Source organism: Nymphalis io, chromosome 15, assembly GCF_905147045.1.
Source record: "Nymphalis io chromosome 15, ilAglIoxx1.1, whole genome shotgun sequence".
Taxonomy (NCBI): Eukaryota; Metazoa; Arthropoda; class Insecta; order Lepidoptera; family Nymphalidae; genus Nymphalis; species Nymphalis io.
This window is the reverse complement of record NC_065902.1, coordinates 1,396,162-1,410,993: the sequence shown is the minus strand read 5'-3', so window position 1 is coordinate 1,410,993 and position 14,832 is coordinate 1,396,162. Positions and strand designations below refer to the sequence as shown.

General features: G+C 30.5%; 1 protein-coding gene across 1 annotated transcript in view; it reads left to right on the top strand.

The window, feature by feature from the left end:
• Window positions 1-14,832, top strand: part of LOC126773716 (mucin-2) — a 61,199-nt gene that overhangs the window by 34,193 nt on the left and 12,174 nt on the right. Inside the window, exons 2-6 of the mRNA XM_050494809.1 lie at window positions 2,462-2,516; window positions 4,528-4,713; window positions 7,252-7,403; window positions 8,149-8,381; window positions 14,645-14,774. Of these exons, the coding sequence (XP_050350766.1) occupies window positions 2,462-2,516; window positions 4,528-4,713; window positions 7,252-7,403; window positions 8,149-8,381; window positions 14,645-14,774 (756 nt within the window). The remainder of the gene's footprint in view (window positions 1-2,461; window positions 2,517-4,527; window positions 4,714-7,251; window positions 7,404-8,148; window positions 8,382-14,644; window positions 14,775-14,832) is intronic.

The window sequence follows — 14,832 nt, the reverse complement described above, 5'->3', positions numbered from 1 at the left end:
CATACCTTTAAAATATATATTATAATAAAAAGTAAAATAAGTAATAAGTATAAAGATAAGAATGTAATGTGTGCATGTGTGAATCGTATGTGTTTGTGTCTGTGATTTTCTAATGTCATCTCGTTTGTAGTAGTGTCTTTATAATTATATTATAGGTAATTTTTTTGTATTATTAGAATAGAAAGGAACTCGACAAAGATAAATATTCGTATTATTTTGTAAATTATATATCAAATTATTCGTAACCAACATCATATTAAAAGTTTTTAGGTAACAGCTCCGTTATCAATATACAACGTTCTATCTCATTATATTATATTTTATCTCCTTCTCATTAGCCAATTACATTTTATATCTTTGAATGATCTGTGAAGAAGTAAGTACTCTTAGTTTCAACATGTTCTAGACGTTTGTCGCACTTACCGTCAGCATTGTATGTTTAGTTAAGATAGTACTGCACACATACGTACATACGGATAGCAGTAAGTTTGGATGGTAGAATACCTTGGCCGCGATAATGGCGATGTGTGTCGCAAACTTTAATATATTTTTCAAATCTAGATGATTATATTTAAGAAACAAGTCACGCGTAAAACTTCAGTGCTAATCAATTTACGCCATTAATAACATGGGATGCTACTCATTCAAATTATTAAAATGTCATAAGATACAAACAATTTGAACGAAATTCCAAACAGTTGTCAGCCCTACTTACACCCGTCATACCTTCGTCACGGATGCTTTAGCGTCCAGCTTACGTAAAATTGTTGCATTACCTTATGAAATGTTTTGTGATGACTTATCCAAATACTAGTGTAATTTTTCAACTATCCATTTAATATCTTTACAAAATATGATTTTTTAATTTATTTAATGTTTTCGAGAAACAAATAATTATAAATATCTTACAATACTAATACAGTCAACTGCAATATTAAATCGGGAACGCTACCGGAACTGCCAAGAAATATGATTCTTTCATAATTGTACTAATATTATGTGTATGTTATATAGACATTTTTTATGAAAGGTTATAAATTAACTAATCACCTACTAAACAACGTATAAGTAAGGTCATACATTATTACATCATACATTGCAATTATAGGTATGCAAGACTTGTTGAAATTGACACTTACTATAAAGTAACAACGCACAGCTTACCCCCAAACCCTCCTTATTATAGTCAATTAAAAAAAACCGTTATTAGTCGCAATAAAATAATTCACATCTGGAATATTAACACAAAATTATCAGACCGCCGTTGCATTTTCAAAATGGCGGACTATGTCGGAAGTATTTCAAAGCTTTGCCGTCCTTTCAAGAACGTTCTATATTAATTGTGAGCGATTCATAAATATTCAAAGTAACGATACAGTTACTTACCGATTGTGTCGTCTAACTGTCGCACGTTCTGTCTCTTTAGGAAAATAGGTTACTTTGTGAATACTGAGTGAGTTTCACGATGAAACGGGAATTATGTTGAAACGTTAAAGAAGTTTACTAAAATATTATTCTACAAGTTTAATCACTGAATCTGTGTGAACTAGAAGAAATTACAACGGCCTTAAATGTTCTGTGTTCATTCTTTTTTTTTTAATGTCAGACAAGTACAAGCATAGAAAACGGCCAGACAGATAAAAGATATTGAAGATTTATTATTTATTATTTAATATATGTACAAATATTTATGTATAAATATTATTATATGTAAAATAAACAATAACTCCATGTCCTATTGCTGAGCATCGTCATACTCACATCTTATTCCTACTCTCAAATGAATCGCGATGTTTTCTTTCACCGCCAAACGCAAGATGAATAATTATAAAAGAACGAGTTCTGGGCTTTTTAATATCCTATATCCTTTTCTGTAATCCTGGCAACCTCTATGCAAAATTTTATGATGATCACTTGATCAATTAAGACATGAAAAGCTACAAACAAATAAACAAATTCAGTTTTGCATTAACAATATCAGGCTTATTCAGTGGATTTTTTCCAATTGTACCCGCAAATTATATGTCGGACGCAATCAATGACGCCACTAGTAAATGATTCTATAGGTCATCTAGCGACAAAGTTTTTAAATAAATACATTACTGGCCTTTACATTGTATCCTATCTGTTCCGGTGTTGCATCAAGCGTAAATATCAAATTGTATAATCACAGCCTGAAAAAATAATAGAAAGAAATAGATCGTTACAACATGCTGCGAAACCTACTGTGTATATAATAAAAGCTGTGAAGTCTGTTTCTAAATACTTTTTATAATGTAGACGTTTTATAAATAAATCTATAAAATGAATTGCAATTACTACCTAAAAATAAGTTTATTTTTCTGCGTATTTTTTATTCTTCACGTCGAAGTTTACTTTGACTGATGGTTTTTTTTAACCATGCAAGAGGTTTTAACCATACTTTCTTTTTATGCTAATGTACATTTTTTTTTGTCTACAGGAATACACGACATGGTTGTTCATTCTGATAGCTGCTATAACGCTGGCAACACCAGGTAAATAAAAAAATATTATATCATCAAATTAAAAATTAACATTTTAAATATATAATATTGTGGTACACCATCAAGAAGGATGTTAATATTGTGAGATGCCTAACCTAATATTTATTAAATCTAATATTTCATGCATTATTGATATATTCACGAAGTCCCTTTAGCCTGACATACACACGTCCTTTAAACGGTAGGGCTTTGTACAAATCATCATCGTTATCAATTTATATTTGACTACTCAGAGTCAGAAAAATTAATAAAAAAGGTATTCTAATACACGAAAAATGTATTTTAATTTAAATATTTATATAATAAAATTATCAAGAGCATAGTTGGGTATACATCTATCTAACAATCTATTGTTATTTAAATAATTTTCTTATCAAAACAAATTTATTTTACAGGACAAACATTATATAGTATATTATTATAAAGCCTGTTGTTCGATAATAGTAATATAGTTAAATGAAGAGATTACCTACATAGGTATAAATAGCAAGCAAGCCTTAATTTAAATATTATATTAATCATTTATACGATCAACTATTGAATCTAGTTTTTAATGGTACAAATGCATTGTTTTAAACTGAGACAATTCTCTGCTATTGTTCGAAACACAAAGGAACAGAATGTAATCATGAATCACCATTTACGGAATCCACATACAAATGCATTTTGAAGTAAATTCACTATTTGTATGAGTGTAGTGTATTTTGTTTATTTAAAACGTTTACAGAGTGAAGCACGCGCAGAAATGGCATGATGTCATATAGCTTTATTAGTATGAAATTAATAAGAATCAAACTCGATATTTTTATATTTTTTGTGAACAAAATTGACTAAAAAGCAGTTTTACAATCATAAATTTAAGCATTAGTACGTTCCTATTGGATTTCAAATCAGGAAGGAATTATGAATATATAATATGTAATTTTCTAAGAATTATATGAAGTGATAATAGTTCGACCGAGAAAGGAAATAGGTTATCAATACGTTTAGAAGAATCCTGACGTAAATATGAACGCAGTATCATATATTTTTGGTATTGTTAAATTTAAAAAAATGTAGAAGTATACACATGCAGTCTATACTGATGAATATTGAAAATTCCACCTTCACGAAATTATCCACTTCGAAAAAATTTACAAAAAAATAATTCTGAGAAAAATAGATTTTTTATTTTTATTTATAATTAATCATGATTTATCAGTTTTTTTTTGATAGTTTTAACAGTTCTATTCGGCGTTCTGGTAGCAATTAAAAAATATATTTGGTACATACTAAGTCCATGAAAGCAAATAAATATTTTCTGGTTTAGGGAAAACATATCTGTCGTCATGTCTGTAGTACACTCATCCGTAATCTCAAAGGCCATTGCCCCGGGGGGCTGCACAATGCCTCATTGTGATCATCGACGTACAATCGGCAAAACCTTCGAGTTTTTTGCTGTTGTAAACCAAGAAAACGAAAGTTCGATTATAGTCCATTCTCTAATATAATTTATAATATAACTAAACAAACAGGAATTGTTTTTTAATCTTATAATTTCGATTTACAAGTTATGTACTAATAAATTCGTTCTGTAAACTTTTTATAAATAAAATAAAACAGATATTTTTTATAATGAAAGGGTATTTTTGAATAATTGACAAGTAATTAAGTTGAGACGTTTCTTCTAAGATATCTTGTACCTATATGTAGATGGTATAGTTATATCTTGTGGTTTTTTGTTACTTAGCTTAGCTTCCTTATGAAACCAAAAATATTAATTATTATTAACTAGTAAAGAACTAGAGATAAGCAATAAGAAGTCATTTTTATTTATTGACTTTATAATATGCACGTACCAGATTATTCAAAATTAATATGAAAAAAATAATAATAAGCTATATATATGTATCTGTCAAATATTATATATATATCATAAGCAACGACTTATTATTCTTAAAGTTAACCTTTCATAATGGTGTTTCGTAATTTTTTTATTAATTTATGTTTATTTTTGTTTTAGCGCTTTCAAGTTCACCGCGCGTGGTATGTTACTACACAAATTGGTCGGTATACCGGCCAGGAACTGCCAAGTTCAATCCTCAAAACATAAACCCCTATCTATGCACACATCTCGTGTACGCATTCGGAGGCTTCACGAAGGACAACACGCTGAAACCTTTTGATAAATACCAGGACATTGAAAAAGGTAATTTCATATAATATTTAACATATTATATTAAAGCAATATAAATTTTATTTTAAGGTATTATAATTTATAATTGTTGATAGATTGTAAACAAACATAAAATTAAGCACTCATTCATTTTAACTAAAATCATTTATCAGGTTTTCAGTCCCTATCATGTCACGTAGAATGTAGAAATGTGTGTGGTCGATACAATAATAAGAATCTTAATGGTTTTAGCTCACACTCATTATATAAAATTCGTACCAAACTCAGTCGATATTTTATATTTCTTTGTTAATATCTGTTTATAAATCTACTATCATTTTGTTACATAAGCATGAGGAACTAAGCGTTTGTTTTATGAAACTTTTATTTGAAATGTACTAATAACAGTACACCATTAGATTCAAAAGTAATTATTACTTTTCCGCAGTAAAGTGAATCGTATTTAATTGATTAACACAACACTTCAGACATTATATACACTTAAGAGTTACTTCTATTAAAAGATAAATAAAATTTCTAAAAAATATTTTTTATGTAACAGAGAGTAAAATCTTATGTACATATGTATGTACACATAGTTTAAATCTTGTTTTTATTTGCATTTTCTGTTATGTTCGTGTAGTATGCGCTTTTACTTTCATTTGCGTAGTTAGCGTTACATTTGTTTAATAAAGCAATCGATTACAGTAGGTGACGTGCGTATTATAATTTTTTTTTTAATAAAATAATGTATAAAACTATTGCGATTTGTCTCGAGCATTAGCTAATGATGTATAAAAATAAAGCCATTTAATAAAATTTTATAATGACTGACTGACATTTTGTCCGTCATATTCGCACAACTTCGGCTGGTGGGTCTAGAAATATTCAAATTAGCACCGCATTCTTCAAACTCGGTTAAGAACCACGTTTTCTATCCACTAAGGCCAATATACTTGACCGTCTCTTATTAAAATAATGAGCATGTCATATGCCAAGTTGACGTAATTTCCTAACTTATTTTTGATATTTCAACTATGTAACCAAGTCCATGACACAATTACTATAAATACCAAGATCGTTACTAAGTGGTTACTTTATGACCAATTTTCGTTATTCACTTTAAATGGCGAAAACGTATTGTCTAGATTAAGTTTTAAATGCTGAAATGTTAACTCAACAGTATTATAATAGAATATATATAGATGACAAAATATTAATTCTGGATCACGAGCCAGGTTTTTTTTTAAACTAAGTAAGTTATATACTGTTGTAAGCTTAACTTAATTCTTTAACAAGCACCGTTTGTGTGTCGGATGTTTCGGATGAAAAATATTACCTAAACGTAAGCTAAATCTTCTCAAGAGAAGAGGTTGCCTTTACCCATCAATTGGATATTAATTGGCTGTTATTTTTTTTACTTATCAACATGATGACTACAAAAATCTTGTATGACTTTCATCTTATCGCATTTCTCTGTTGAATCGCAATTCCAATTATTTTAGCAAAAAATATATTATATAGAAATGATAACATCAAAATTTTATAACTAGGAAAATGGCTTCAACAGCCATGTATTATATAACTAATTAAAATATTGCATTGTTAGTAACTTGTGTTAGAAATGCTATCAAACGGATGGGAGGAGCATCCTTACAATGTTTAAATAATAAACTCATCAAGTATTATTCAAATATTTATTCTATTGAGGTATTTTATAATAAGGTGAAAAACTACAAACAACCGGTAAATTATAATGGATATTTAAAAACAAATCGAAAGGATCTGAAGCGGTATTCGTCTTCTAATAATGATTTTAATAAATAATAATTGCACAAAATACCGTTTCTCCTCTTATCAGTTTTATCGATGAATTATCTTGTTCCTGTTTCATTATTTTAAATGATATGCGTTATATTTAATTACATTAAGTACAATCTAACATTTATTAATTTGCGGAACTTTAGAAAACGCAATATTAATATTTTCAAGGACTTATCTTCAAAGGAATAATCGTATAAAATAACACTGATATCGGAAATATTTTATACTTAAATACATAAGTTAATTAAAATAAAAAATACATAACGCATCAATTGTGAGTATTATGTACTTACGTTTCTATAATTGTAATATTTCTAAAGCAAAGTTTAATTACAAGTAGCCCGTATCAAAAAAAAAAAAAACAATAAATGAGTGAATGAGTCATGAATAAATAAATATATAATTAAAAATACTGAGCAGTGCTAAGAGCTAAGAACCATCTAGGTAACCCCATGATCAAAATATTCAACAAAATCGGCTAAGTCGCTTAAAGTAATTGTAAATATACGGGTAACATTTCTTGAGAAGAAGTTCTATTTTGATAGTAAAAAAAAACTAGCCGCCGTACTGCTGTATTCAATAGAAGCATGACTTGGTTACTCTTTTATTTCATTATGTAATTTATATATAAGTTTTTCTGAACTTTGGACGTTATCTTCTTCAACAAATTCGTTGGTACTGTCTTGGTTTTTAAAAGATTATAGTTTATTTATAGACTAAATACTAATAAGAAATATTTTTCCTCAGGTGGTTACGCTAAGTTTACTGGTTTAAAAACCTATAACAAGAACTTAAAGACACTACTAGCTATCGGAGGCTGGAATGAGGGATCCTCTCGCTTTTCTCCCATGGTTGCTGCTAAAGATAGAAGGAGGGAGTTCGTCAGGAATGTTATTAAGGTAACATTTTTTATTTCTTGGAAACCTTACAACATTAAAAGCCATAAAAGTGTTTTTTTTTTTAATTTCATTTGTTTGGCCTTCATCAACATTTTCATCTCTTGACGTATTACATTTTAACGAGAGGAGCTAGAACCATAAACTATATTTATAACCTTTGTTTATATATAGTGTATTATGAACAGTTATCTGCTGCCTCTGCTATAGCTGCGTTGTGTATTTTGAAAGCTGGACGCAGGTTGTTTGCACTTTCTCTTGTCATTAAGCGTTATTAAAGTGCAGCCGGATATCTGGTCTCGGCAGCTATTTAGTAGTGAATGTACTGTACTAAAATTCCTATTAAATTGATTTTTTTATTAACTTCGTTAATTACTGTTGCGATGAATTAGGTACATTAAATTTTAGGTAAGATTAGTACACAATTGGGTAGGTGAATATTTTTTTGCTGTTGTTACCAATTATGATAATTGAAACAGCTGAGCTGCCGTAATGGCTATAACACTTTTTTACACAAACAAGATTTTTCATGTGCTTTATTTGTGTGCTTATAATCCATCTCGTACTCGGCCTTAAAGGAAAAGATCGTGATTGCTCACGATCTTTTCCTTTAGGCCTGGGTCTATCGGATGAAATTCTGCCATGTGTGTCTACGGAATCGCAATTGAAGCTCCATTTACTGGCTTGTTATTTTTATTAGTTTGCAATGATGACTATAAAAATCTAAAAAACTCCTGATTTCTTTCAGTTCCTAAGGCAAAACCACTTCGACGGTCTTGATTTAGATTGGGAATATCCAGCTTTTAGAGATGGTGGAAAGCCCAAGGACCGTGAAAACTACGCTAAGCTGGTGAAAGAACTGCGCGAGGAATTCGAACGAGAATCCGAAAAGACTGGCAAACCTCGTCTGCTTCTGACGATGGCTGTTCCGGCTGGTATCGAGTATATCCAGAAGGGCTTTGATGTGAAAACTTTAAATAGGTAATTGTCTAGAAGTCTTCTTTGTTTCTCTTTGATTAAAATCCATTAAAACAACCAATTACCACTTTGGGTAATTTTCATTAAGTTTTTAGCAAATATAGTTTATAAAAATGATACATAACTAAACTAAAAACTAAGAACTACAAACTAAGAGTAAAACTAAAAATTTATGCTTCACGTTCTAAGCATAAATTTTTATTATTCGATTAAATTCAATTCTATTTCTCTTTTTGTTTATTAATTTTTTGTTTGTTCAGATATTTTTTACATGCATGCATTACATGCTACTGTACAATATACATTAAGTTCTATTATAAAAGAAAAATAGACGTTTTGATATCATTTTTTAATAAGGCAAAAAACTGCTAAATTTAACGATATATAAAATATAAACAGCCTGAAAAAGATCCATTTATGGGAAAAAGCCTAAGATTTGTAGGTTATTGGTGAGGATACACAAATGGCAGATTATTATCCAATATATGCTGGTTGCTCCATGGTGTCCTTCATCACATGATATTATTACATAAATGTGCCTGATCAATCAATTTATTAGAAAAAATATCATTTTGCATTAAAGGCGATTAAACATTGTTTAGTTAATTACTATAAAATAAATAAAAATATGAAGGCTGCAATATATAAGCTTTAAAAACAAATTTAGATAATAAAATTTTAAGTATACGTTTCATAAGATTTGCCTTGTAACTTGTTTATTCTTTACGAAATTTAAATAAAAATATCGTGTCGAATGATTTATGAAATGATTCATTTTTTCTTATCGTTTTGCAAAATTATTTAAAAAAATACTCGCATATCTTATATATACGATCTCTATAATTTTCAACTTACAATATTACTCATTGTTCTTTGGCTGGCTTGTTCTTTGCACAGATAAATTATGAATCTATATTCAATTAAATTAATGAATGAACGGATTTTCAAACTATAAAAATAAATTGTGGCATTACGCTTTATTATTCATAAAATAAGATAATTACTTGTATTGTAACTTAAGATAATATAAAGTCTATTTATTATAAGCATGTAATTTTCGAAACAAATATCTACGACTTGTTAATACCATGGCATATCTTCAAGATCACATTATATAGGTCGCCCATTGCCATCGGTTGCTAAAACGATGTGTGAATAAATAACGGTGACACGTTGCGCCACTTAGTGACATGCGTGTGCGCATGTTACTTAATTTTCTAATTCAATGTCATATTACTTAATATCAATCGCTCGGTGTGAGTTACGATTACAAATTGATTGCTCACTCGTAAAACGTAACGTATACATACCATCGTTATTTGTGTAATTATACGTTCTGTGCCTGTGTTCTGTGTCTTGCATTCCCAATGAATAAATCCCTAAGAATATTCAATTTGAATAATAAACAGTATAAATATAAACACGATAATAGTTTCGCAAAATGGAAATTATTTAGTAATTTCATTATTGCATTTTATATTATATTATGTACAAATTGTATACCAATTCACACATGAAATAAATTATTTATTTCAATATTAAAATAAAATGATATAGGAACTATGTAAACCGTTTTGGTTTCAGTATAACTAACCTAACTTAAGAGATAATTAGATTATCGAAATCATATATGCGCCTCATTCTTAATATAAGTCCTTTGTAAAATTTATGACTGTGTAATATACTATTATACAGTACCTGCGCTTAAAATTGTCTGGTGAGAGATATACACAGTAACTAATACATTTAATTTAGATATATCAATCAATCAATCAAATCAATCAACAGCCAATCGTTGTCCACTGCTGAACATAGGCCTCTCCCAAGGTGCGCCAAAGCTCCCTGTCCTCCGCCTTCCGCATCCAGTTGGTGCCCGCCACCTTCTTAAGGTCGTCGGTCCACCTGGCTGGAGGGCGCCCTACGCTGCGCTTGCCGATTCGCGGTCTCCACTCTAGGACTCGTCTGCTCCAACGGCCATCGGTCCTACGACATACGTGACCAGCCCACTGCCACTTCAGCCTGCTAATTTTGCAAGCTATGTCGGTGACTCCGGTTCTTTTCCGGATAATCTCATTTCTGATCTTATCCTTCAAAGATACTCCGAGCATAGCTCGCTCCATAGCACGCTGAGCGACTTTGAATTTGTGGACTAGTCCCGCAGTTAGTGTTAGTTAGATATATAGAAAGTTTAAATTTAAAAATGGAAAAAAATACTAATAAATATATATAATAATAATATCCTGGAACATTTTTCATACACGGCCATCTGATCCCAAATTAAGCTTGTAAAGAGCTTGTACTATGGAAACCAGACCTACTGATATACTACATATACAATTTTTCTTTTGTAAATACATACTTATGTAGATAATTACACCCAGACTCAGGACAAACATGACATGTTCATGTACACAAATATCTGTCCTGGGTGGGAATCGAACCCACAACCTTCGGCGTGAAAGGCAAGCATTCACCAACCACGCCAACTGGCTTGTCAAATATAGAAGTTGAAGCTTCTTTGATCTTTTGGTTTTCACACTAAAAGTCGTGAATCAGCAAATCAAATGTTATTTTCCGTATGTTTGTAACGTCAAAAGTTCTGAGCGGAATTTACGTTTTTCTTTCAACTTTTTTAGTATCTTAAAACTTTTTAGTTTTCATACGCAGGGAAAAAATAAATATGTCGTGATTTTTATTCATCGATATTTATAATCAGTTATTTCATTATAGACTTTTCTACCCCAAAATGTTTTATTAATATTTAATTTCGAGTATAGCCTTATATTTAAAATAATTATACTAAGCTTATGAATAAATCTTTTAGTCTAATATTGCGATGATAACTGAGTCATGATTACGACAAGTTATACCAATGAGACAATGGCACCGTGAATACACAATCGTGAAATGCCAAAGGTAGGGTGACTATGATTACAGATAACCTTGAAACTGTTTTAAAGCGCTTATTTATATATATATATATATATATATATATATATATATATATACATCATCATCGGTAAAATTTACTAAAGTAAAACAGTAAACTAAGAGCCGGCCTTAAGGCACGATGTCAGAGAAACCACAACACAAAGATAGCGCTCTTGTAGATGTTTGATGTTTTTATTTATATGTATTGGGTCTACTATATCTTAAAGAAGTAACCTGAAAAAATAAATAACATTCGATGTATTACTTAAATTGTTTATCGTCAAATATATTATCGCAGCCAAATAAAATTGTATTTATAAGCTATTTATAAAAATTAAAATATTAAAAGGCAGAATTTTGACAATACATTACTTTAACATTAAATATACTAGTATTTTTAAAAGGAATTTATGTAATTCCTGTAAAAATATTAGTATGTTTAATGTTAAAGCCGAGATGGCCCAGTGATAAGAACGCGTGAATATTAACCGATGAACGTGGGTTCAAACCCGGTCAAGCACCACTGAATTTTCATGTGCTTAATTTGTTACTATAATTCATCTCGTGCTTGACGGTGAAGGAAAACATCGTGAGGAAACCTGCATGTGTCAAATTTCACTGAAATTCTGCTACATGTGTATTCCATCAACCCGCATTGGAGCAACGTGGTGGAATAAGCTCCAAACCTTCTCCTCAAAAGGGAGAGGAGGCCTTAGCCCAGCAGTGGGACATTCACAGACTGTAACTGTAAAAAAAGGCATTGCTAGTACTTTAAAAAATATATTTATCTTTAAAGAAATTTGGCTATCGTGGTATCTCTATCGTTGATAGTTGCAAAAAAAGCACAACGCTCTGTTTACACCCAAACAATAACATATACTAATTCTATACAATAGTGTAATTTGGATCAACGATGTCAAACTTCGTGAGCCTTGTGAAATAATTATGGGGATTATGCAAGAACAAATTATAAAGTAATTTTCAGATTACATTATAGAATACATCCTATTTGGTTGCATTATAATAACATTATCGTTTTGACATTTATCATTCAGCCAATCGCAATACACTGTTGGACGTAAACCTCTCCCAGGGTACGTCAAAACTCCCACGTTCACCCACTTCGGCATCCAGTTGGATTCCTTCTTCTGGACATCGGTCCACCTCGTTAAGGGTGGTCTACGCTGCATTTATCAAAAACAAAAAACCTCTTTAAATATTAAATTAAAACATATTTACAATAAATCAAATATTTAATAAGGAGATATAAGATTTTTACTCATTTAATTTCTCGTAATATGTAATATGATCACGCAGTTGGAATTTGAACAAAGTACCTATAATCTTATATATTTTGTCACAATCAAATTCCATTCGACTTACGGATAAACTTGTTGGGTATGAGATGACATCATTCCAAGAAACATTATAAAGATTTACTATTGGGAAATTAGTTATACCATTAGTGAATATAGCAGCTATATTTTAGTTTTTATTCGAACAATTACTTCTTTCCAAGTCTATTTTTGTCTAGACTATTCGTGTTAATGCGACGAGGTTTGATTTATCATGTAATAAAACCTAATTATAATTGTCTATACATTATGCTGTAATAATCTTGCCTTTGCCACTAAATAGTGCTAATTAGTATAGTTTTGTTCCAGTTTGAAGGGAAAGTAAACCAGGATTCACGAGGAACTTCTTAGTTCCGAAAGTTTGTGCGTATTGGTCCTATAATTATTGGTTAAAATTTCTAAAAGCGCGAATGTATTAGGTTGGCAGTTACCACATACCAACCAAGTATCCCATTTGCCAGTCCTCCTTCCTATATCCCCAACATGACTTATTCCACGACCCACATTAAAGTAGCGTGGTAGAATAAACTCCAAAACTTCTCAAGAGGAGAGAAAAAGCACAGTGCTTTACTTTACAGACTGTTATTTTTCTATCCAGTGGTATTAAGCCCGTTGAGAGCTATCTTGGATCTTCAATAATAAAAACAAAAAAAAGGACAAATGTTTTTTCACTTTACTAAGCCATCAATTCCTTGATAATAAATTTCACAGACCTATAATCCAATGCAAATTTAATTAGTAGGCTCATCAGAGCATGCGTGACCGGCACTCGTTCGCATCCCATATATGGAATATGTAGGTAGTTGTAGAATTATTAATGGCAGTTCGGAGCTTCCTTTAAGACCTTGACCTTTGAAGATATCAATATTCAATACCCATTTACTTGTATTTTTCTTAATGATACATCCATTGTTATTGAAGCTTAATTTGACTTTATCACAAGGATGTAAAGTCTATAATGAATGAAATCTTAGGTTCATTTGATGAAAACTTGTTTGGTTATTTTAAGCTTTATTTCGATTGCTAGAAGATTGAAATTCGTTTAAAAATAATAATAAATTTTCATAATTCCCACGCATGTTTTATACATCATTAAATACTATATTTTTTTATAGAACACCAAAATAAGTAAGCCGTAAGCAATTCTTGACTGTCGTTATTTTTTTGACTTTGGAATGCAATACATCCTCTCTGAGGTGTTATTTTAATTAATGTGAATTTTAAATCATAATATTTCCTTAACAAAAACACAACAACATTAATTGCGCTTAATTAAAATTTATTGAGTTTCTAATTTATTTATTACTTACGATAATCAAAAAAACTTAGATACCATTTAACACTTTCGCTTTATATTGCTTAAAAAACTTGCAAATAAATTTTATAAATTACATCAATTATATTAACACATCATAAATAGCTGGCTGGCTAAAGTAATATTATTATAAAAATTAATATTATTATATGTTCATTATTATAAATTTATCACTTTTGAAATTCTTGGTGGGAGGGTCTAAGATATCTGGATAGGTACATCACATTTTCTGAAGCCAAACTGCAGTAAAAATATATCTTAGGAATGTTCAATAAAAAAAGGCCCATCGCTCAGTGGATTGATGATTACATGGATATTAAACAAAGAGTGCGGGTTTAAGTCCCTGCGAATATTACTAGGTTTACGTGGACTTAATTAGCATTTATATAATTCATACCCTGTGATGGAGAAACATAGGTAACCTTCATGATCTGTTGGATGACAGTCCGCCACATGCATACCATTCTGCACTGAAGCTGCGTGATGGAATAAGCCTAAATCTTCTCCTTAAGAGAAGGGTAATTGTTTTTATTTCTCAATGGTAAATGCTTTTATGTATCCCCATGGTCCCTAGGCGGTGTCAGTATTAAAGCGATATGGCCTGCTTTAAAGATGTGACTTGTCTACAATCCGTACATATAAAGGAGTTTTGACATGAATTTCAGGTACCTGGACTGGATGAACCTCCTAACATATGACTATCACTCAGCTTTCGAACCCGCCGTCAACCACCACGCGCCGCTGTACCCTCTCGAAGAACCGAACGAGTACAGTGTAGACAACGAACTTAATATTGTGAGTAATTCTTGATATTTTAAATATAATAACAAGTAATCTCTCTGAAATATGCTAC